Genomic DNA, 21,926 nt, shown 5'->3' on the forward strand with positions numbered 1-21,926 from the left:
GAATGTGTCTTCTGCAGTTTGGGGTTGCATCTTCTCTAAATGTCATTCAAATCTATGTGGTTGATGCCATCACTCATGTCTTCTATAACCTTACTGATTTCGTTCTTGGTCTAGTTATATCAGTTACTTATGAGAGGAACTAAATTCTTCCATTACATTTATGGGTTATCTTTCTTTTGTTCCACCACTTTTTTGCTTCACGAACTTTTAGCTTTGTTTTAGGTGTGAACGTTTTTAATTGCATTAGCCTTTTTGTCATTGTGAAATGTCCCTCTCTATCTCTAGGAATTCTTGAAGGCTACTTTGTATAATATTCATATACAGGGTCTGGCAGAAGTAATGCCTGCTTGAATGTGGTTGGTAGGGTAATAATGTGGCTCTAATAATTTATAGTTTAAATTTGAACATTTCGCCTAAAATGTCGTATGGTATGCTTGGGTGTAATATTGTTATGTTACAGAATTTCATGCTTATGATTTTGTAATAAACAAGAGGTGTTACTTGTGCTGGACCATGTAGGTACTCAAGCTTTCTGACAGTTTGCATGGTATCTTTCTATTCTTTTGCTTTCAATTTGCAATTTTGTGTTTAAAGTTTCTCTCTTCTAGGCTACATATAGTTGGATCTTGCTTTGTCATCCTATCAGTCTCTGCCATTTCATTGGAATGCCCAGTCTACTTCCATTTAGCTGTTGATGTTGTGGATTTGATTTTCTGTTTTTCCCCTCATTTGAGATTGGTCTGTAGTTTTATTTCTTTGGTGCTATTTTTATCAGGTTAAAGATTAATGTTATATTCACCTCAAAACTCATGTTTTTCTTTTAGTAAAACGCTAGTTTTATGAAGTAAATTTAACAATAATCAAAACTGATAAAGAGGCACTGAAAAAGGTTACTATTGTCTTCTGGCCCTGATACTTTTTTGTTCAGTAGTTTGTAATTTTCCCAGTGTGTAATACAGAAATTGGTTTTAGATTTCACTCTCTCCTGAAATCAATTTTGTTACATGTTTTTCCTAGGAAATTATCTATTTAATCTGTATTTTCAAGTTATTTGTGCCAAATCGTGTACAGTAAGCTCTTAGGATTTGTATGTGTTCTGCTTCTCTTCATTTTTTTTACATTGATTTCTCTTCTTACATTCCCCCTCAAAACTCTTTTGACTAGCTTTTCAGGCTCTCAGCTGCCTCTTCCAGAATTCAGATTCCACCAGGAACTCACTTGTACAGATTTTTCCCCCTTCAGAATCCTGGCCTCTTGATTCTTTACTGTCATGGTAATTCCTCATCACCATAGCACAGGTCTGTTATATTTTTTCTAGATTTCTAGACCTCAGCAAGAGGGTTGGTTTGAACAACATACTCCATCATTTTACTGGAAACACAACCCCTGCATGCTGCATGTCTTCACACACACACACACACACACACACACACACACACACACACACACACACACACACACACATAAGCCTTCACAGAAATGCTGTGTAAAAAATCTACCACTCTCTGCCCTGACTGGTGTGCCTCTTGGTTGGGCATCATCCCACAGACAAAAAGATCCCTGGTCCGATCCCAGTCAGGGCACATGCCTGGGTTGTGGGGTCGGTCCCCAGCTGGGGGTGTGTGAGAGGTGACTGATCAATGTTTCTCTCTCACGTCAATGTTATAGAATCTTAAAAAATATTCTCTCCTCAGTGGCCAATTCAGACAATGTATAAACCAATACTACGGTGTCTGGGTCTGACCTACCTGGAACCCTTTTATAAAAATGTGTATTTTTATTGTGGAGTTGTCTAGAATTATTTTGGGGTTAATTTTGATTGATCCTTTCCACTACCTCTGGCTATGAAAGTGAAGTAATTTGTTAGTTTTACCACTTTTGAAATGCTACCAAACTCTTCCAGAGTAAAGGAAGTGCCTTTTATTGTTCTTCCCAAAGTTCCTAGCAGTGTTTACTGAGTGGAAGAGTAGGAAATGAATCAGTCACTGCTCTATCAGAGGAAACTCTGTTGAACTGACATGCATTTAGACATTGAATACTTACAGCTCTGTACAAAACGAAATTTAAATACTATACCCCTACTTAACCCTAGTGTTTTCTCATCAGCTTTTTCAAACTTCTTCCTTTCTACTGTAATCCAGTAAATTATAGTTCTGAAGCTCTGCAAAATTTATATTGGCTTTCTTTCCAATAATGTATTTATTTTGGATCATATATTTATACATTGTTTTAAAAGTTATACATTTAATCCTGGTTAAAAAAATCCGTAGTGACTGCTTATGTGGACTTCTGTAGTATTACCAAGTCACGTCAAAATCTGTCACAGTATGTATATAATGCAAGCTGACAAATTAAAAACATTACCAATGATGTTGCATCCCATATTTAGCATTACAGTAAAATGTTTTGACAGATTTTATTCAGATAAATTTTAAAATCATAAAGTCATAAACTATGAATTCAAACAATATAATCAAAATGTTTTATTTTAACTTTAAGGCACTACATACAATTTTTTAAAGCACACTCATGTCATTTTATTTACACACTAGTTTAAGAATTGACAATAAATAGACTATTTCTACCTCGTCTTTGTCCTTCATTTGTAGCTTTATATATTCACAATGAAGTAAAACCCTCCAAATAAGTGAAATTAAATGCAATTACCCTTAAAGCTTACCAGATACGTGTTAAAGAAGGAGAAACCCAGGGACAATTTGAAGGCATTTTAATACAAAAATGTATCTATAAATTCTTAGAACAAACTTAATGGAACAACACAAAGCCTATTTTAAGCATTGAAATAATTACTGGAACAACTTGCACATTAATGAAAGCAACAGAACTGTCCTTGTTTTATAAGTAAATGTACTTATTCTGAATTCACTCACTGAATTAGTAAAAAACACTTAATAAAAAATATTCTTATTACCTTTGTGTATTGTGATAAGCAGTTAAATGCCATAAACAGCCAAATACTTTCTACCACCCAGAAAACGTAGCAGCATATTTGTCAATTATCTAACAAAATATACCAACATCTTAATGTAAAAGGCCAGTTTTACTAAAAGATTTTCAGTGCATTAAAGGGTCACTGGCTTTAACAGTGATAATGCTTTATACAAACGAGTTAACACAAACTTCAGTGTAACAATATATAAACATCTCTTTGATAAATAAATTCCATCCTTGTCTCATGTGTATATATATATATATACATGTGTATATACATGTGTATATATATATATATATACACACACACACACACACATAGACTTACAATTTTAAAGTTAATATAAGAATGAAAGGCAAGACACATAGGTAAGCGTCTTTTGTTCAAAGGTTAAGACACATACGGGGCATCCCTTCCTATTCTGTCCTAGATAAAATCTACCCAAGATGCCACATACAGATCTCTGAAAGTCAGAACCACCAATCAAGCTAATATAAACACTAAAACTCACATGATTCCAAGGACCAAACTCTACTCAAAGAGTATAAAATAACCTGCTACTATTTTTTAAAATGTCCATGGCTTTAAAAGTGACTGTTCTATTCTTTGTTGTTGTTTTTTAATGGTAATTGAAGTAGAAAAGAAAATTTCTATTATTTCATTCAGATCAACTATTAACCTTTAGGATAGATAACTTTTATGTGAGGGGGAAAAAACATCAGAAACAAAATTCATAAAAAAAGCAAAATTAGCCCTACTGGTTTTATTTCATTTATTTACTATGCTGCTGTTAATACAGTTAATTTATGACCAATAACAGCATGAACTATTTATGCAGGATGTGGAAATGCTTCTCCAGAATCCCAGATACTATAGGCACTAAATACCAGGATCAGGAAATTAGCCGAGACCAAATAGGGTAAATTATATACTTGATGATTAGCACCATTGTTCTTAATCATCACAGATAATCAATATTTAATGGGGCTGAATATATACTGTAGATTATTTTTGTATCTGCCAGACAATTGCCTAGTTTGTTTTATATTGTCAAAACTTTAAAGATTACACTATTAATATCAATACCTTGCCTCAGATCCTAATGAATTGTTCTTTAACCCAATTTTTCCTCTGATAGATACAATCTAGTATGCCACAACTGTTTCTTCATATTAATTCTGATTATTAAAAGGTACCAACTTGCACTCAAACTAGGAAATGTTAGGCAGTGTTGAGAGTTTATTCTACCACTTAATATAAGAATAATGTAAAAGAGCAAAAGATACTAAATTCCATTTTAAATATAACTACTCTACTGTCTAGAGAGTAAGGCATAAAAGTCCCAAAGGTTAACAGAAAAATCTCTCTTCCTTATTCTGACCAATCAAAACGAGATCTGTAATGAGGTCATAAATTTTTCTATAGCACTAAGATATCTCTGATTATAATAATCAACATGAGAACGTTAAAGATGGTAACGAGCATGAGTGAATTTTAAAAACTGTGGTCTTAACTTGTGAGTTGGAAGAAGGTAAACAAGTATGGACCGCAAACATAACCTCTCCTGACAGCTGTGTTTGTTCTGTGGGAACGTGGAGGCCTACCTATGGTCAAGTCCACCTCTGGGCGCCTTCTATGTAAGTCACATCAAGTCTGCACTCCCATACAGCTAACACGCTTGTGCGCACATACAAATAACTTATACAAAGGCATTAAGCACAGAGAAATGCATTTTTCTCTATTTTTCTTAATTCCTTATTAGCAATAATCTTCAAAAATAAAACTTTTGAGATTTCAACAGCTTAAGGGTCTTAACAAAGACACAAAGGTGAAGACAGAGGCCTTATATCACATTGTCTTTGTTAGTTTTTTATAATAGCTACTCTTAAAATAATATTTTCACGTGCTTAATCTTTTCTGCCTGGTTAACTGATTTCGTTAACCATCACAGAGAATTTCCTAACTCAAGGGTTTACTTGGGATATAAACTCTATTAAAGGTAAATATAAAAATAAAGGAAACTTTTCCTCCCTGATACACAAATTCCACTAATTACAAGACCCCATTTTTGATTTATAGATACAAAAATTTATTAGAAAAGCATGGCTACTAAATTTTAGTGTATTTTCATCTAAAAATCTGTCAAGTTTTCAATGAAAAAAATGCAGTATTTTTCTTTAAAAATGTTCCTAATTGGAGAAACAGTGTTAATTAATGATTTACTAATAATTATTGCTATGGTCAGGTTTTGGGTTGGGTGTTTTTTTGTTTGTTTGGTTTTTGTTTGTTTGTTTTGGTAGTAGCTAATGTACCAAAAGAAGTAACAAAGAAAACAACATAATTTTAGCGTGGTTGGTATAAATTCTTTGTCTTTCCAAGTACACTTTTTCATAGTTATAATACCTTGGGTGTATCCTCAGTTTTACGACTAAACAAAGACACTTTGTACAAGCCCCAGCACATGTTACTCAATTAAAGGATCATCGTCATCTTCTTGTAGCTGAAGTCGGGAAAATGGCCGCGGTACAGACAGTCTATTCTGTGTGATTATGAAGAGGCATGTTAGAGTGGTTAAGATCAAGAGTGCACCAATAACAATTCCAATGGCTTCTGGGAGTTTAATGCACCACTGGTCAACTAACAAACACTTAGTGTGGCCAAAGGTTCCATTATTGGGATGTGGTTTTAATCCCAGGATGTGGCACATCATTGGATAAATATCTACGCTGTCAACCGTGCTGTGTTTGTAGCCTTTGTGAAATGCAGGACCGTGGGCAGCCAGAAATGGATGCATACTAGGCAACGAATTATCATAACCATGGTCACCCACTGAAAAAGAACAAAATAATGTTAATAAATAAGATCAATCTTTCTATTACAAAATAAGCTGCTTTAAAACTGTATAATACTAGTCTTGCCGGTGTAATTCCCACCCATTAGAATTCTGATTAATTGGACCAGTCAGGGGCCAGAAGTAAAATTTCCTATTCTTTCCAACTTAGCCATGTCCCTTTTTAATACACACACCCCTTTCCCCAATTGATCATGGTCTCGGGCTTTAAAACTATTTCTCAATCTTATGTACTTATTTTTCAGTCCTAGACCTACTTATTTCACCTGATAATCTCCAGCAGTGCTTACCAAAGCCCACTGTAAACAGCACCAGTGATAAAAAGAGTGGTCCAGGTGAAAGTCCTGAATGACTAGGGAGAGCAGGAATGAGTTAAAACCCGTGAAGAAGTACCGTAAATCTGCAGACTTACCTATGTCAATTGCTCCTGTGATAAGACTATAGTACTGGTTTACTGACAGTTAATGAACACTCAACACTCAGAGGGCCTGGTAATTGCCAATGTCACAGACAGGATTCTTGTACTACTGAATGTGAAGTCTACCCAGATGACTCCAGCCCAAATGTGATGGTCCCTAATGTAACTCCAATACCAAATTCTCAAATTTTAGCTTTAACAAATATTGCCTTTTAATGTACACCACTTGTATTTAATAAGCTCCCGCTTTCATATGAAGTGCAGGGACTGAGTGAAGTCCAGTGGTTGTTTTATTATTTTTAATTGTATATTTAAAATATTTCATAAGGAAACTATATATGACCAATATAATAAAAAGCAGAATATAATACTATACATATATAGATATTATTACTTCAATTCAAGTATATGTAATAGAAAAAAAAGATTAGAAGGGGAAAAATTCCCACAATTGACATTTGTCTATACCTCTGTACTAAGGAATTATGGATAATTTTTGTTCTCTTTTCTAAACTTTTCTGTATTTTCTAAGTTTTCAATGATGGGAACATGAATAAATATAAATAATATGTAATTCCACTGAACCTGAGTCTTCTTCTTGCCTGATGCTTCTGAATTGCTATAGATCGGGGACCTGCAGATGATAGGTCCCAGCCAATTCAGCCTTCCGCCTGCTTTTGTAAACAAAATTTCACTGGAACACTTCATGTCAATTTATTTACGCATACTGTCTATGGCTGCTTTCCCACGGTAAAGGCAGAGCTGAGTAGTTGAGACAGAGACAAGATGTCCCACAAAGTCGAAAATATGTATTTATTATCTGGCTTTTTACAGAAAGTTTTCTGATCCCTGCCATCAACTATAAAATCAGATTTTAAAAAGTATTCAAATTGAATGTAACATTAAATAAGCTTGTTTCAGGGAAGACCTATAACTCTCACCTATACATTTCCTCAGTTTTAGGAAAGATTTTGATACATCTGTTTTGTTTACCCAGTAGATTTTTTATTTACTTCCTCGTTCTTGCCCTATGTTCTAAACAGCTGCATTCGGGCAAATGGTTTCATCCTTAGGGAATGACTTAGGGTTACTTGGACAAAATTTTTTAACATAAAAAAAAATAAAGAGAAATTTGAACTAGTATCTCTCTGTTTCTATGTTCTTTAGTTTTATTTCTTTATTTTCATCTCTTTCATTGCCTTACAATTCAAAAGAAGCAATCTTGGAAGTTACTGAAAGTAACTGCAGTTTTGGTAAGAAAGTAAAACTATACCTTCACCCTTTAAGTCACCCGACCTTCTAATGTAAGGGTGAAATTGTGGTTACTCCGAATTGCTATGAAATAAAAACCTGAAAACTGAATGAAGACCTCACAACTGTCTAGTTGAAACTAATTATACTGTGTCAACATCTCCAAATCAAAGTTCTTTGTTAAATGAACAATGTTAATGTATGATTTATTCCTAGGACACAAGAGAAGTATCTTTCATTAATACTTACATTTTAATGATGATTTATTTAGCACAATTGCCCAGCCTTCATCAGCAACCAAAATAACAGGCTGAATTCGAGCATTATGTTGGTAATGAAACCTTGTAGGAATGTCTTCTTTGAGATAAACACTCATGTGAGAGCTACAGTTTTTTAGTTTGTTATAAACCTCTGTTCTATCTGAAGTAAAAGGAAATAGTAAAGAAAAAAGTCATGGTTGATTAATAAGGAAAAGGTACTTCTACCTAGAATAACTGAAAAAATACTGAACAATATCACCTACTGAATCCCTTTTAATTCTTATATACAATACAGCAGTGATAATCATGTGACAGTGTCAGCAGGCACGCACACACATTCTTCAAAATATTCACATAGCTTTTTTTCATTTTGTTATTATTCCTGATGGACTTTTTATACAAAGGGGACAATTCTCACACCTACTAGCTTCCTAACTAAATATTAACTAATTACATATTACTACTGATCACTAATTTGAAGATCAGTAAACAAAAGGTGTATCTCACACAAAAATTCAAGATGTTTTTAAGGGTAAAAATGTCTTTGTTTGTATGAATAATTATAAGATAGATCAAAAAGCAAAGAAATAATCATTTTGAACCTAAACCTTTAGCTAATTGCTTAAAAACTTGTACAGAAAAAACATAAAATCCCACTCTGATTAAGTGTAAGAATATATGGTCCTGAGCTGCAAAAGCCAGAGCTTCATTCTTTTACAAAACCTTGCTTCTCAATCCATTGCCCCATTAGAATATCCCTTGGTTAAAAGTTTACTTACTTCTTTTGGGAAGTATCGCAGCAACTGGAGACAAATCTATAAGAGTGTAGTCTGAGCGATCGATGCAGAGATCCAAGTTTATCAGTCTGTCCTTAGAACACTGGGTCATCCCATGATCACTTGTAATGATCACATTAAGGTTTTCCCACAATCCTAACACCTTGAGTCTGTGGACTAACTCACCAATGAAGTCATCTATTTCTTTCAACACTCTGCTCATGTTTCCTCTATCGTCAGGTCCATATTTATGTCCACTTGCATCTGGTTCTTCCCAATAGAGTGTTGCAAAAGTAACTGGTGGATTTGAATTGTTCAGCCACATGGTAATGTTATTCAGTCTCTCCAGGAATGACACTGAGGAGCTATAATTCATGTAATAAGAAGGTGTCGTATTGTGAATGGGTACGTCAGTACCGGGCCACATAGCGGCAGCACTTGATCTGTTTTCCTGAAGCTCATTGGTCACCCAAATAGGTACTGCCTCATTCCACCAAAAAGGGTCCCTGTCGTTAAAGTCAGAAAAATGTTTCTTTGTGGTTACATCATACATGGAATTAGCTACAATGCCATGGCTTTCTTCATACAAGCCTGTCACAATACTGTAGTGGTTTGGAAATGTTTTTGTGATGAAAACATTTTTAACATGCTCTACCAAGACACCTTCTTTGATAAAATTCTGAAGATGAGGAAATTCATAGTTCTGTAGATAGTCAGCTCTGAAGCCATCGAAGGACACCAATAGTAACTTTGGTGGCAAACTATAGGAAGAGTTACCTCTACATGCAGTTATAAGTCCAGAAAATAAAAATATTCCTAATAACTTCATATTGAACATGTTGAAGGATTCCAGTCAGGGTTCCTAAAACATGAAAACACAACATATAAGTAGTAACACTATTTGATTTGGATTAGGTTTCAAAACTTTAACCATCAACGGAAGAGAACCAACATTTACAAACTTTTTCTATACCAGCTTTACCTCTATCCACTTAAAAGTTAAATATCATCATTTACTGAAAGACAACTGAATAAAGCTGAAGTTGGAAAAACTAAAAATTGCCTGTACTTGTCCAGTTTCCTACTTACACACACCCTGCCTCAGCCCTTGTGTTCTGAAGGGGAAATGAGCCATTCCTATACTCCATATAATACTTGTGCTTGGCAACCTTGCTTGTCTGCAGTTAGACATTTAGAAATCATCCTAAAAGCTTAATGAAAACAGATAAACAAAAATTATCTTTTTTCATAAAATGGAAATAATGTTGAGCTTTCAGAAGTTCCAAGGAGGGAGATCATTTTTCTAGCTTAACGGCTAACAAAGGTGGTAGAAATTCTACCACACTGGCTCACCACCAGTTCTTGTTGAAAAATATTGGCATTAAAAAGGAGTAAAAAATAAATATACAAATTATATGAGAGAAAGGTGCCACCTCAATCTGTACCTACCTAATAGTCACATGAGGTTGACAGACAGATAAAACCTACAGAGACTTGGATGCCACAGTAACTTCTGAAGAAATCCAACAGCTGTTGAAATGAATTGCATTACCACATCCCTCTTAGACATTGTTCTATTTAATAACCCAGACTCAGAGCTCTCCCTAATTTTTCATTCTTTTTTAACAATCCATCAGTTACAAACAGCTTTCCCCTAATAAATCTTGCTGCCTTCAGACTCTCTTCTTTGGGTGCTAAGATAAAAAGGGTATGTGATTTAGGTAGGATGCTTCACTGTAGGTTGGCAGGATACCTCTTCCATCATAACCGCAGGAGCAGCAAAGAGTGGTGAGCTAACAGGTTTGAGAGCTGGAGGTGAAGGGAGTTGCAGTCTCTCTGAGTTACAAGAGGTAGGGTCATTCACTGAGAGGGAGTAGGGTGGTACAAGGGTTGGAGGTTTGAGGAATACAAAGAAATGGCCAATGTGGACAGTGGGAGAGAGTACAAGGAAATAGTAGGATTTGTGGTCAATGTTGAGAACAGGCGCCATGAATTTTTATAGTGACACTGTTGACTGGTTTTCTCTAGCAATTCCCTGGCTCAGGCATGAACAAAAACAGGTGGCTGGACAGACCTGGGGCTTCCGATTCTGCCAGAAACTGAAGTATGATGAAGGAAGCTGAAGTTGATATTAATGTAAAGAATGGGATTTGGGCAGCAGCATTTAAACTGAAATTAATATAGTTGCAAGTAGAGAGGTTTTTAGACTACAGGTTCTGATGAAGTCAAAGAACCAGTGTTTTAAAAGTACCTTTCGGTGAACATTGCTAGGATGTGGGCTGTGGTCAGAGTGAGGGGAGTGAATTCACCGTGTCAGTGTAAGAAGACTTGAGGTATGGCCATGGGGATATGCCCCTGGAGGTCACAGGCATAAATAGCCCTGAGCTAATAGCAATATTAAGCTCACAAGTCATTTATTGAGAGTTGTTTTTTTTCTCCCAACTAGTCTGCAATTACTTGAAGGCAGAGACCTTTTTTTTCAACCATGCTACCCATATGATCTGTGTATGTAGTCATTCAAATACTTACTGATTAAAGCTGTGACCCTCTAAAAACCAGGAAATTAAGATTTTGAAGATCAAAGGCACACAGAATAGTGTTTGTGAAGATCTTTGGGTCTAGAAAATCTCCAGTTTTTTTTTTAAGGATTTTATTTATTTATTTATTTTAGAGAGATGGGAAGGGAAGGAGAAAGAGAGGGAGAGAAACAAGAATATGAAGTTGCCTCTCACACACCCCCTCCTGGGAACCTTGCCTGCAACCCAGGCATGTGCCCTGACTGGGAATCAAACCAGTAACTCTTGGGTTTACAGACCAGCACTCGATCCACTGAGCCACACCAGCCAGGCCTGGAAAATCTCTAGCGTGTCAGCCTGAGATGGGCTGTCTTCTGAGTGTGGTGCATGGATCGCCTGCTGCTGTTGCCACCCAAGAAACCAAAACCAGTACAGAATAACAAAAACCACCTCTCTAAAAAACCCCAGTAACAATTCTAAATATAAGAGACGTTTTTTGCCCAGACTTTTCAGCAACGTCACACATCTCGGCAATTTCAGCTGTTAAGAATCTAGATAGCAGCCCTGACTGGTGTGGCTCAATGGACTGAGTGCTGGCCTGTGAACCAAAGGGTTGCCAGTTTGATTCCCAGTCAGGGCACGTGCCTGGGTTGCAAGCCAGGTCCCCAGTGAGGGTGTGGGAGAGGCACCCACACATTGGTGTTTCTCTCCCTTTCTTTCTCCTTCCATTCCCCTCTGCCTAACAATAAAGGAATAAAAATATTAAAAAAAAAAAGAATGTAGATAGCAGTATTTCCTTTTTATTCAGGATTTAGTGTCCCCTGACGTTGTGTGTATATACAACTCATCTCTTTTCTTGGACAGTTACAACTGGAATCAGACAGCAATGTCAGGCTGGCTGCTGTCCTATGCTCCAGAGATTTTAGAACTTGTTTGGAGGGTGCACAGGTCTCCATGAAAGCTTGGATTGAACAGATTCCCTGGTTTCTCCCAAAGTATAGCTACTTCTCCACACCAAAACACTTGCATCTGTTTCCACTACCAGAGTAGACTAAACCAGCAAAGAAATGGCACAGTATCTTAGAGATGTTCGTAAATCTATTTTTAAAAGTTCTTTATTTAATACCCCAACTCTTGCCCTAAGTTACCCTTCTACTTTCCCAACCAATCCCACTGCACAAACTACTCTGCTTCCAGGTCAAATCTGATTTATGTCAAACTGAATACATTCTCTGCATCTCCAAGCCTTCTCCCTTTCCTGAGTTCCCTAGTATCTTAAAACAGCTCACCATTTTCTGAGTCAGACAGAGATGTCGTGGGTATAGCATCAGTTGTCAGCCTAGTCAACTCTATTTTCATATCATCTATTACAGCAGTGATTTTCAACCTTTTTCATTTCATGGTATATATGCTAATTATTAAAATTCTGCAGCACACCAAAAAAATATTATATTTTTCCCAATCTCCCAGAAAATAGGTATGATTTTTATTCATTCACATAGGATGGCTATTGTTGTGTTGGCTGTTATTGTTTTTTATTAGACAATTAAGGGAAAAGAGGTCAGTGCCCCTGACTAAAAGGTCAGATATGGCCCGTTTTAAACATTTTTGTGGCACACCAGTTGAAAATCACTGTACAACGGTAGAGTACACGCACACATCATTGAGCGGACCTTGCTAAAAGTACAGCTGTCTAGTCTCCACAACTAGAAAACTGTGATTCAGTCAGTCTAGAGTCAAAGCCAGTGGAACCTGCGTTTTTAACAGCCATCCATTCTTTTCCACCCCTGCTGCTGCCCTACTTCTTAAAGCCCTCACCATTTCCTGTCTGGGATGCTTCTGCCTCTTAACTGACCTTCCTACCTCAATCACCTCCCCCTTTCTCACCCAGCATCTGCTCCCAACTTACAGTAATCTTTCTCGGCACAGTTCTGTTCATGATGCTCCCCTAATTTAAAAAAAATGTTCAAAGTGTCCCAAGATGTTAGCCTTGGGACACTCCATTACCCAGGCCCAACCCACATGCAAATTACTATAAAATAGTTAAAGAAATAACTGCCGACCTTAATTTCAATTTATCATACCTCGCTGCCACAATCTGTCTGAATTACAAAAACATGTAAAGACAATAATCATTTATATAAGTGACCTTCAGATGACCTACAACAGCTATATGTGTCCATCATAGGTGGGTGTGAAGTGCTATCTCATTGTGGTTTTAATTTGCATTTCCCTGATGACTAATGATATTGAACATCTTTTCATTTGCTTATTTGCCATCTGTATATCTTTGGAGAAGTGTGTTTTAGAATTCCTTCCTCATATTTTAATTGGCTTATTTGACTTTTTATTATTGAATTGTTCCAGTTTTTTATATATTCCAGACACAAATTCCTTATCAGATACATGATTTGCAAATATTTTCTTCCATTCTGTAAATTGTATTTTTTCTTCATGGTAGCCTCTGAATTAAATACAAGAGTATTTCATTTCAATGAAGTTAATTTTTTTGTGATTCGTGTCTTTGGTGCTGTATCTAAGACTTCGTGTAACCCTTTGTGACAGCATGGCTGGAACTGGAGACTATTATGCTGAGTGAAATAAGCCAGGTGGTGGAAGACAAATACCATATGATCTCACATATGAGAGGAATTTAATGAACAAAATTAACTAATGAGCAAAACAGAACCAAAGACATGGAGACATGGAAACATGGAACAGACTGACAACTGTCAGAGGGGAGGGGAATGAGGGATAATGGTGGAAAGAAGGGGAAGGGACAAGTCAAAGAACATGTGTGAATGACCCATGGACATGAACAATGCTGTGGAGATTGACTATGGGAGGAGTGGGTGGGATGGGCGGAAGAGGCAAAGGGGAAAAATTGGGACAAGTATAATAACAACAACAATAATAAAAAGATAATAACAAATGTTGGGAAGAATAAAAAGAAACTGGAACTTTTATATATTCCTAGTAAAAATGTAAAATGGTACAACCACTTAGATGCCCCTACCTTGCTGGCCTCACTCCCAGGTCTCTCCATCTTAATCTTTGAGCATCCCCACCCCAGCCCTGCAGCCTGCAGTCCAAGCGCACTTTACACTGGGGAGTGACAGGCAGTTGTGGAACGTGGCAGGGTGCTTCTCACACCAGGATCTCCCCAGAGCAGGGAGAGTAAACAGGTCCCATTCCTCTCAGCTCCGATTCCAGTTACCACCCATGGCTTCCTAGAGTGTCATACTGAGAAAACACGAGGCCCCAACCTGGCAAGAAATCCCACCATGGTGGACCAGTGATGTCCTGGGCTAGGGAATGGCAAGACTGGAAGGCATGTCATCCCTGGAGGCCCTGCAGAAACTCTGGAGCAGCACCCTCCACCACATGACCTAGTGGTTTGACTACTAGGCACGTGTCCAGAGAAATTAAAACATTATGTCCACACTAAAACTTGTACACAAATACTCACAGCAGCACTATTGCTAAGAGCCAAGAAGCAGTAACAATTCAAATGCCCACTGAGGGATAAATGGATAAAGAAAATGTGGCATATCACACAATGGAATATTACTTGGAAATAAGAAGGAATGAAGTACTAATATATGCTACAACTTGGCTAAACCTTAAAACCTTGCTAAGTGATAGAAGGCAGTCACAAAAGATCACTCATTGTAATTCCATTTAGATAACATGCCTAGAATAGACAAAGCTATAGATATGTAAAGTACATTAGTAGCTGCCTCAAGCAAAGGGTTGGGGAGAAATGAGAGATAAATGCCAATGGGTACGTTTCTTTTGGAGTGGTAAAAATGTTCTCAAATTGGTTGTGGCAATGTTGCAACAATTCTGTAATATTTTACACTTTAAATGAGTGAATTGGATAGTATGTGAATTATATCTCAAGAAAACAATTACATATATAAAGAGTAGAAGCAAATGAAATTGTAATCTTAAAAGCATCTGAAAATGCCCTGCCACGAAATAGGAAACATCTTTGAAGTCTCATATTACCTCAAAATGATGTGAAATTTGTAATTCATAATATGGACTTGGGTGTTTTAATATGAAAATATTTTACACCACTTCCCATATGCAAAACAATAAACAAAAACCAGCATCTGCCCCTCTCTCTCATAAAATACATGTGAATCATAATCTTTCTTCCCCAAATCTTGAGTGAAAAAGAGGCTCGATGTGCACGAGCTGTTTATCCTGAGGCTAGCAATCCCTTAGTACACCGCTGGGATCCGGGTACCCCAGTGCTTGCCCCCAGGACTAGAAGCACAGACAATGTGGAAAGATTAAAGGCTCTGAAACCATAAGGATCCCAGAATTTGAGTCGATGCTTAGCAGATGGGCAGTCTTAGGCAAATCTAACTTTTACCAGCTTCAGTTTTCTTGCGTGTAAAATGGGGATGCATAAAGTAAAATGGGGATGCATCAAATTTTGTTTCCTTTTATCTATTCTAGTTACAAGCTGTTATGTTGCAAAAAAGTCTACACCATGACAGGCAGGCGATATCAGTGTGAAACTATAAAATAACTAGAAATAATGTAGTCTAATACTGGTTTACATATGAGGAAGCTGAAGGTGAGTGGTTTCCCAAGCTCAGAAGACAATGAGCAGCTTTATTTAGACCTTACGAATTTCATGTCCTCAACAAGCTTACAAGTCTAGTAATAATCTCCAAACCATTAGCAGAACTTTTCCTGCCAGGACATCTTTCATTAGCAGTGCCTGTATCTGTATCTACCGCCTACTATTTCACTCTCACAGGGGGTGTTAAAATATAAACAAAACACCAGTGAGTTCTCAAATAGTTTTCTAGATATAAAAATAACTAATTGTTATATTAGAAAACATTGGAGACATTCTGTAACTTTTCAAAGCAAAAAACCCCCAAAAACCAAAACAAACAAAACTGAAGAGAAAAGAAAGCAGACTCAGCCAGACTACATCCAAATATCCCCAACAGTACCCGGCAGTGGTAGGTAGTCTTCTTCAATTGAGGAGACGAAACACACTCTGCCTGGCCTGGGATAACTCTCTTACCTGGATGGAATGCATGTCAGGCAACTCTCACTGACACTCTTGGCCCATGAGAAGCTGGGAGAGTCTAACTGTTACAGGATGTGGTAAAAGATATTTGTCACCATCAGTATGCCATCTGCTCCACAATACAAACGCTTTATTCTCAGCACTTCACAAATACTATTTGTAATGAAACTCATATGGCTTTAAAGTCTACGCACACAAATAACATAGATGGTTTCCTTTAAATGATTCTTGTTATCTTAATATACGAAGAGAAAAACATTAACTACTCTCTAAAAGACTTTCTCTAAAAGATATTTTATGTATATTAAAGTTCCTGGAACAACCTCTGGAAAAAGGAGGAAAGAAAAGAAAATCATACTATTAAAATGATTAGCCGACTTCCTACATAGCATTGTACTTGGCAAGGTTTCAAGCTCCGGTCCACCAAAGGACCCAGTGATTCAGCAAAAGCCTCTGGAGTCAGCGGCGTCTCCGCGCCCGACCCTCGCTGGGCGACCGGGCACCGTCACGGCCCAGGGCTGCTGTGCCCGGGAGGGAAGCCTCCGTCTGCAAAGTGCTCAACGAACAGTTCTCAGGCCTATGAAAACGCACTTAAGGTTTTACTTTTATCGTCCGGCTTTGTAGGAAATTCGTTTTTAAATAGGATTATAGAATTCTCGTAACCTCGAATCGAACGGACAGATGCAGGTCGACGCCTTTGACAACAGATCTTCAGAATCGAACCCCTGCCCCGCCCGCCTCCTGCCCGCCTTCACCTTCGCCCACAGCGGTCCTCCGCCCACCGCGGTCCGTCCGCCGGCCTCCGGCCAACCTCCCCCCCTTCACCCTTCGGGCCACAACCTTCCCCGGCCCAAACCCACCTGCCAACCGTCGTTCCGCTACCCACGGTGCCCACGGCTACGTCCGCGCCCGCCGGGTCCTTGCTCGGACGTCGCCCAGAGTCCCAGGGCGTGGTGGCGGGGGCTGGGGGCACAGTGGTGAGGGGCAGGAAGGGGGGCGAGGAGGAAGGGGCTGTTTCTCACCACCTGCACTTTTAAAGCACCTAGTGGACTGACACGGGGTGGGCATTTCCCTCCAGAACGCTGCGCACGGTTGGCTCACACTCACCCGCCGCCGCCTCCACTTTCCGGGGCGCTCAACCCGCGCTCCTTAACGCGGCGCTCGCGGATCCGGGGGGCGAGGCGCAGCTCGTCCAGAGGCGCCTGCGCAATAACGGGCCCCCCCTACCTCGGTTGACAGCCCCGACCTCCGGGAATCTGCGCGGCCGCGGACGCTTCTGAAAGTGCGCAGCTGCCCCCGCGGGCGACTGCGGAACAAGCTTCGAGCCGGCGGGACGCCGCGGGCGGTGGAGTCTGAGACGTGTCCTCGGATTGGATGCGGGAGCCGCCTAAAATGTAACTCCCTGTCCGATTGGTTAGGTTCTGGTACAACCTGGCGACAGCTGCTCTGGTGGAGGGCAACTGGACTTAAGAGATTCGTTCCTCTCAAGAAGAGGCCCCTTCATGTCATCCTAGGGCTGAGTGCCCTTCAGGGGACCTGAAACAAAGTAAGTTCCAGAAAGGGCCTGGCTATTGCCTATTCCCCGCCCACTGCCACGCCCACTTTTTTTTCTAGTTAATGTTCACCCTGCGGTTTAGGTGTCCCCCAGGGAAAACGACTTTGGAGTCACCGGGGCCTAGCACAAATCTAGAGTAGCTTCAACCAGTCCCAGTGAGCTTGAATAAATATGGTGTGGTTCCAGCACAGCATTATCTGTCTGTCTTACTATACAGGTGAGCACCTTTACATGGCAAGTGCTAAGGCAATTTTCAAGCAAAGTTACAAGGAACACAGAAACACAGCCCTTGCAGTAGGGAACTAATCATCGGTATCAGCAAAGAAATGGGCACCTCTTTTGACAGTTGCATAGAAATTGTGCTCATCCCTTTAATTGGAAATTCAGTCAGTCAATGTAACTTGAAGCTTACTAGTAGAAAGAGAAATTACCAAACAGAAGTAAGTTTATTTGTTAACACTTTGGTTACCTGGGTGCACTTGGCATAGAGCAGATAGAATCGTTTTTCTCTTTGTATCTGCAGTGCCAAACACAGAACCCGGCATGGAAAAAGTACTTACTAAATGATTACTGAATTTAATGAAATGTTTTAAGGTGCTCTGGATTTATTATCCCCACTGTTAAAATGCAAGCCCCAAGAGGATATTTTCTTCCCTGTTCATTACTGTAGCTCTAGCAGGTGCTTTAAAATGTACAATTAAATGGATTAAGAATATTAGTCGTTTCCCCAGTCGGTAGCTCAGTTGGTTAGAGCATCAGCCTGATACGCCAAAGTTGTGCGTTGGATGCCTGGTCAAGACACTTACAAGAAACAACCAATAAATGCATAAATAAGTGGAACAACAAACTGATGTTTCTCTCCCCTTTCTTCTCTCTCTCTCTTCCTTCTTTCTCACCCTCTTTTTCATGCATTCTCTCCATAGTTGACCATGCAGGTCTAGCAGCTTGTGGGGACTCTTAAGTGCAGGCTCCAGGAGGGAGCCTGGGTTCAGCAGCTCAGCCAGGAACAGCGCTAAGCTACCTGGATGGAAACTGAGGCCACTTACGAGCCACCTGCAGGCTTCAAAGGACTAAGCTTCTGGACACTGGTCTTTGTTTTGACCTTGCTGAAGACACAGTTGGACTATTTCTATGGCCTGCCAAACGGAAATGTGATACAGAGAAATCATTTGTTTGCACCCAAATAAATCTTACCTCACCACAACCTCCCGCGAGTGGGTCTGTGAAATGCTTTCGTTGCGATCCTGTGGACAAATGCGATTTCCACCGGCAGCAGGAGCAATAGTTTAAAGCTGTCATTTATAAATGAATGTTATATCACAGAGCCAACTAACTTGGCTAACTTTACAAAACCAAAGCAGAACCAGAGTCTTTGCCTTCACGCCAATGTCAGGTTTCCCAGCAGCATGTTAGATGAGGCAGTTCCCTAGCCCCCAGCTTCATAATGCTCTCCCCACCATTATCTAGACTCAAGATTTAGTATTTATTCATGAGCATGAACTATTTTTAAAATTTTATCCTGTTTTCAAAATCAAAGACAGCTCTTCGTACAGTTATTTCTGTTTAAACTCCTGATTATGCTGACAGAAATGGGTCAAAAGTTAGTTGTAGGAAAACATTCTAAGAGCAAGAGCCACACCCTGCCCAATTCCTGTCCACTGCCCAGCTCTGATTAAACAATAAAACTGAAACTAGTACACTGAATTTGAAATCATTGGCAGAGTATTTAATGTCACTTCTTAATGTACATTAGATATTAATTAGATGCAAAAACATAAAACAGATTTTATCTTAAATATAACTGGTAAGTCTTAGCAAACCCAACAAGTGGGGGCGGGGGTTCCTACGACTCGCCACCTACCAGGCAAATCTCCAAAGACAGAGTTCAGTGGAAAAGACAAGAATATTTCATTTAACAATGTAATAAAAATAAGGGGAAAAAGTCAGACTATGCATCAAAAATAGCTCTTTTTTTTAAATATTTTATTTATTTATCTTTGGAAGGAGAGAGGGAGAGAAACATCAATGTATGGTTGCCTTTCGTTCTTCCCCTGCTGGGAACTGGCCTGCAGGGAACTGGTCTGCAACCCAGGTATGTGCCCTGACTGGGAATCGAACCGCGATTATTTGGTTCACAGGCCCGTGCTCAATCCACTGAGCTACACCAGCCAGGGCAAAAATAGCTCTTTAAATATTTGTCATTACAACTACTACATGCCTTCACAAACTGAAAATAACAAACCTATTTACAGTGCTATTACCACCAAAGTCTTTGGAAATAATGGCAATTTTTTGCCCGATCTCCTTAGAGGAGCCCATCTCCTCTAAGACACCCAAGGAAAAATCACCCTGACACCCTCTTTCAGCTCAGTTCAAGGTGGTGCCAGGCACCCAAGGGTATCATAAACATAGGTAGATTAGCTGGTCTCCAGTCACTGTCCAGCCCCAGGCATCTTTCCCAGTCTGTGCCCCCAGGCCTCTGCTCACAGGCCCGCCCTGGACACCGCTGGCAGGCCCACAGGTGACTGTTGGCATGCCACCCACCAGGGAGGGGAAACGACCAACTGACTTTGTGCTTTCCAGCGTGCTCCATTCACAAGTCCTCTCCCAGAATCCCATGTGCACTGAAAGCCAGTGGCAGTGTCCCGCTTTCGAGCCAATGAGGGCCAGTGTTGGCCACGTGTGCCTTTGTCTGTCTTCTGGCCACCACGTTCAGCAAGGGGACAAAGTCTCCAGTCACACATGCTCTGTACAAGCTCCCTTCTCTGGCATCATCTCTACCCCCCCTTCACAGGGAGGACAAGCCACTTCTAACCTTCAATTTCACCTTGGGGTTTTCTCCCTGCCCCCCGCCTTCTCTTGGCGATTGGGCCTGACCTCTCTGTTATAGGAATTTCTTAGAAATCAGTACTTTAGTGATTTTGAAAGTTTATTCAACTAAAATTCTTCACCCACTACATTTTCAGCAGGGTTGCATTTAAATAGTCTCAATCAAGATTGTAAACTATTTTTAAATGCTCCTATAAAGAGCGATTCTGTAACATTCATCACAAACTATTTAGTGTTAGACATTCTTCATTCTAAAGATTTTTTTTAAAGTATTTAATAAAATAGTGCAAGAAACAGTATAAATTCCTTTGAAGCTTTCCTATGTGGAAGAAAATGTGCTCAATTTTTTTAAAGATTTTATTTATTTTTAGATAGACGGGCAGGGAGAGAGAAAGAGAGAGAGAAACATCAATGTGTGGTTGCCTCTGGTGCGCCCTCTACTGGGGATCTGCCCCGCAACCCAGGCATGTGCCCTGACTGGGAATCGAACCAGTGACCCTTTGGTTTGCAGGTAGGCACTCAATCCACTGAGCCACAGCAGCCAGGGCTCAATTTTTCAAAAGGTACAAAAATAAGCAAGATTCTGTCCCTGTCCTCAATGTGCCTCTAGTCTAGACAGCCAAATGGAGAAGATATTATTCTCCTGCGTCAGCCTGCCTAGAATTCATTTCCTCATCTTTTGGTGATCCCTTAGGAAACCATCCCATTTTCACTCTTAGTCATTGTATTATTGAACAAAAAATGGGAATTTCTCTGTGTGCCACCACAAAGGCCAAACTCGTGAGGCAGTTGCTGCTATACAAGGAAAGAGGTTTTACTCAGATGCTGCACGATCTGGGAGAATGGCGCACTGCGTGTCTCAAAGCTCATGTCCTTTACAAAACCAAGACAAAGTACAACTGTCCTCAGCAAGACCAAAACGAAAGCCAGGGCCCAGAGTTCCCGCTCCATTTTAAAGTACTATGCTGTCTTTTGGAACACCCAGGTGGCTGCTAAGTTGTTATCCCTGTAGCTTAGCTTGTTCCTGGCTGCTGTCCATTTTAGGCTTGCACATGGAGGTCATGGATTATGCAGCTGTTGGGGCCACAAGGTTGCACAAACACACCTGCTCAGGCATTCCCGGGTGGATGAGACAGAAAGAGGGGCTCTCTCCTCGAGGCCATGAGCCACATGATTCATGGAGAGGACAGGCCAGTGCACCATCTGAGTGCAGGTCTCAAGCAGTGAGCCATGGGCAAGACAGTTTCTTGGTTCTCCTGAGACAAAGGCATAATCTTACCTATCTCTGGGGCCAGAGAGTCTTGCTATTTAACAAAGGTAAGGGGTAAGGCTCGAAGAATGGAGGGAAGGTTTTTATGAGGGAGAAGGATTTTACAAAGTCCAGGTCAGTTAGCTGTCCCTGGGAAGTGGCATATGTGATGTCCAAAGGATGGCATTGCTGAACAAGTTGGCATCCTT

The 21,926-nt window shown here is 39.6% G+C and overlaps 1 protein-coding gene and 1 long non-coding RNA gene across 5 annotated transcripts; one reads left to right on the top strand and one right to left on the bottom strand.

Annotated features, from left to right (window-relative positions):
- Nucleotides 1-2,459: 2,459 nt before the first annotated feature.
- On the bottom strand, nt 2,460-17,399 carry ENPP4 (ectonucleotide pyrophosphatase/phosphodiesterase 4). 4 transcript variants are annotated; one of them, XM_037142577.2, is made up of 4 exons: nt 17,312-17,399; nt 8,513-9,371; nt 7,723-7,893; nt 2,460-5,782 (listed from the first exon to the last, which is right to left on the bottom strand). In XM_037142577.2, exons 2-4 carry the CDS (start codon nt 9,345-9,347, stop codon nt 5,418-5,420), a joined length of 1,371 nt encoding a protein of 456 aa, XP_036998472.2. In that variant the 5' UTR covers nt 9,348-9,371; nt 17,312-17,399; the 3' UTR covers nt 2,460-5,417. The 4 variants fall into 4 exon arrangements, with proteins under 4 accessions (XP_036998472.2, XP_036998470.2, XP_036998471.2 ...); XM_037142575.2 differs by lacking the exon at nt 17,312-17,399 and adding an exon at nt 17,192-17,282; XM_037142576.2 differs by lacking the exon at nt 17,312-17,399 and adding an exon at nt 16,945-17,185.
- A 140-nt stretch (nt 17,400-17,539) lies between these two features.
- LOC128627921 (uncharacterized) lies at nt 17,540-18,845 on the top strand. Its single transcript, XR_008392214.1, has 2 exons — nt 17,540-17,630; nt 18,563-18,845. It is a non-coding gene; the product is annotated as an uncharacterized LOC128627921 (long non-coding RNA).
- Nucleotides 18,846-21,926: the final 3,081 nt, after the last annotated feature.

This window comes from Artibeus jamaicensis, unplaced genomic scaffold, assembly GCF_021234435.1.
Source record: "Artibeus jamaicensis isolate MK-2021 breed Jamaican fruit bat unplaced genomic scaffold, CSHL_Jam_final contig_484, whole genome shotgun sequence".
Taxonomy (NCBI): domain Eukaryota; kingdom Metazoa; phylum Chordata; class Mammalia; order Chiroptera; family Phyllostomidae; genus Artibeus; species Artibeus jamaicensis.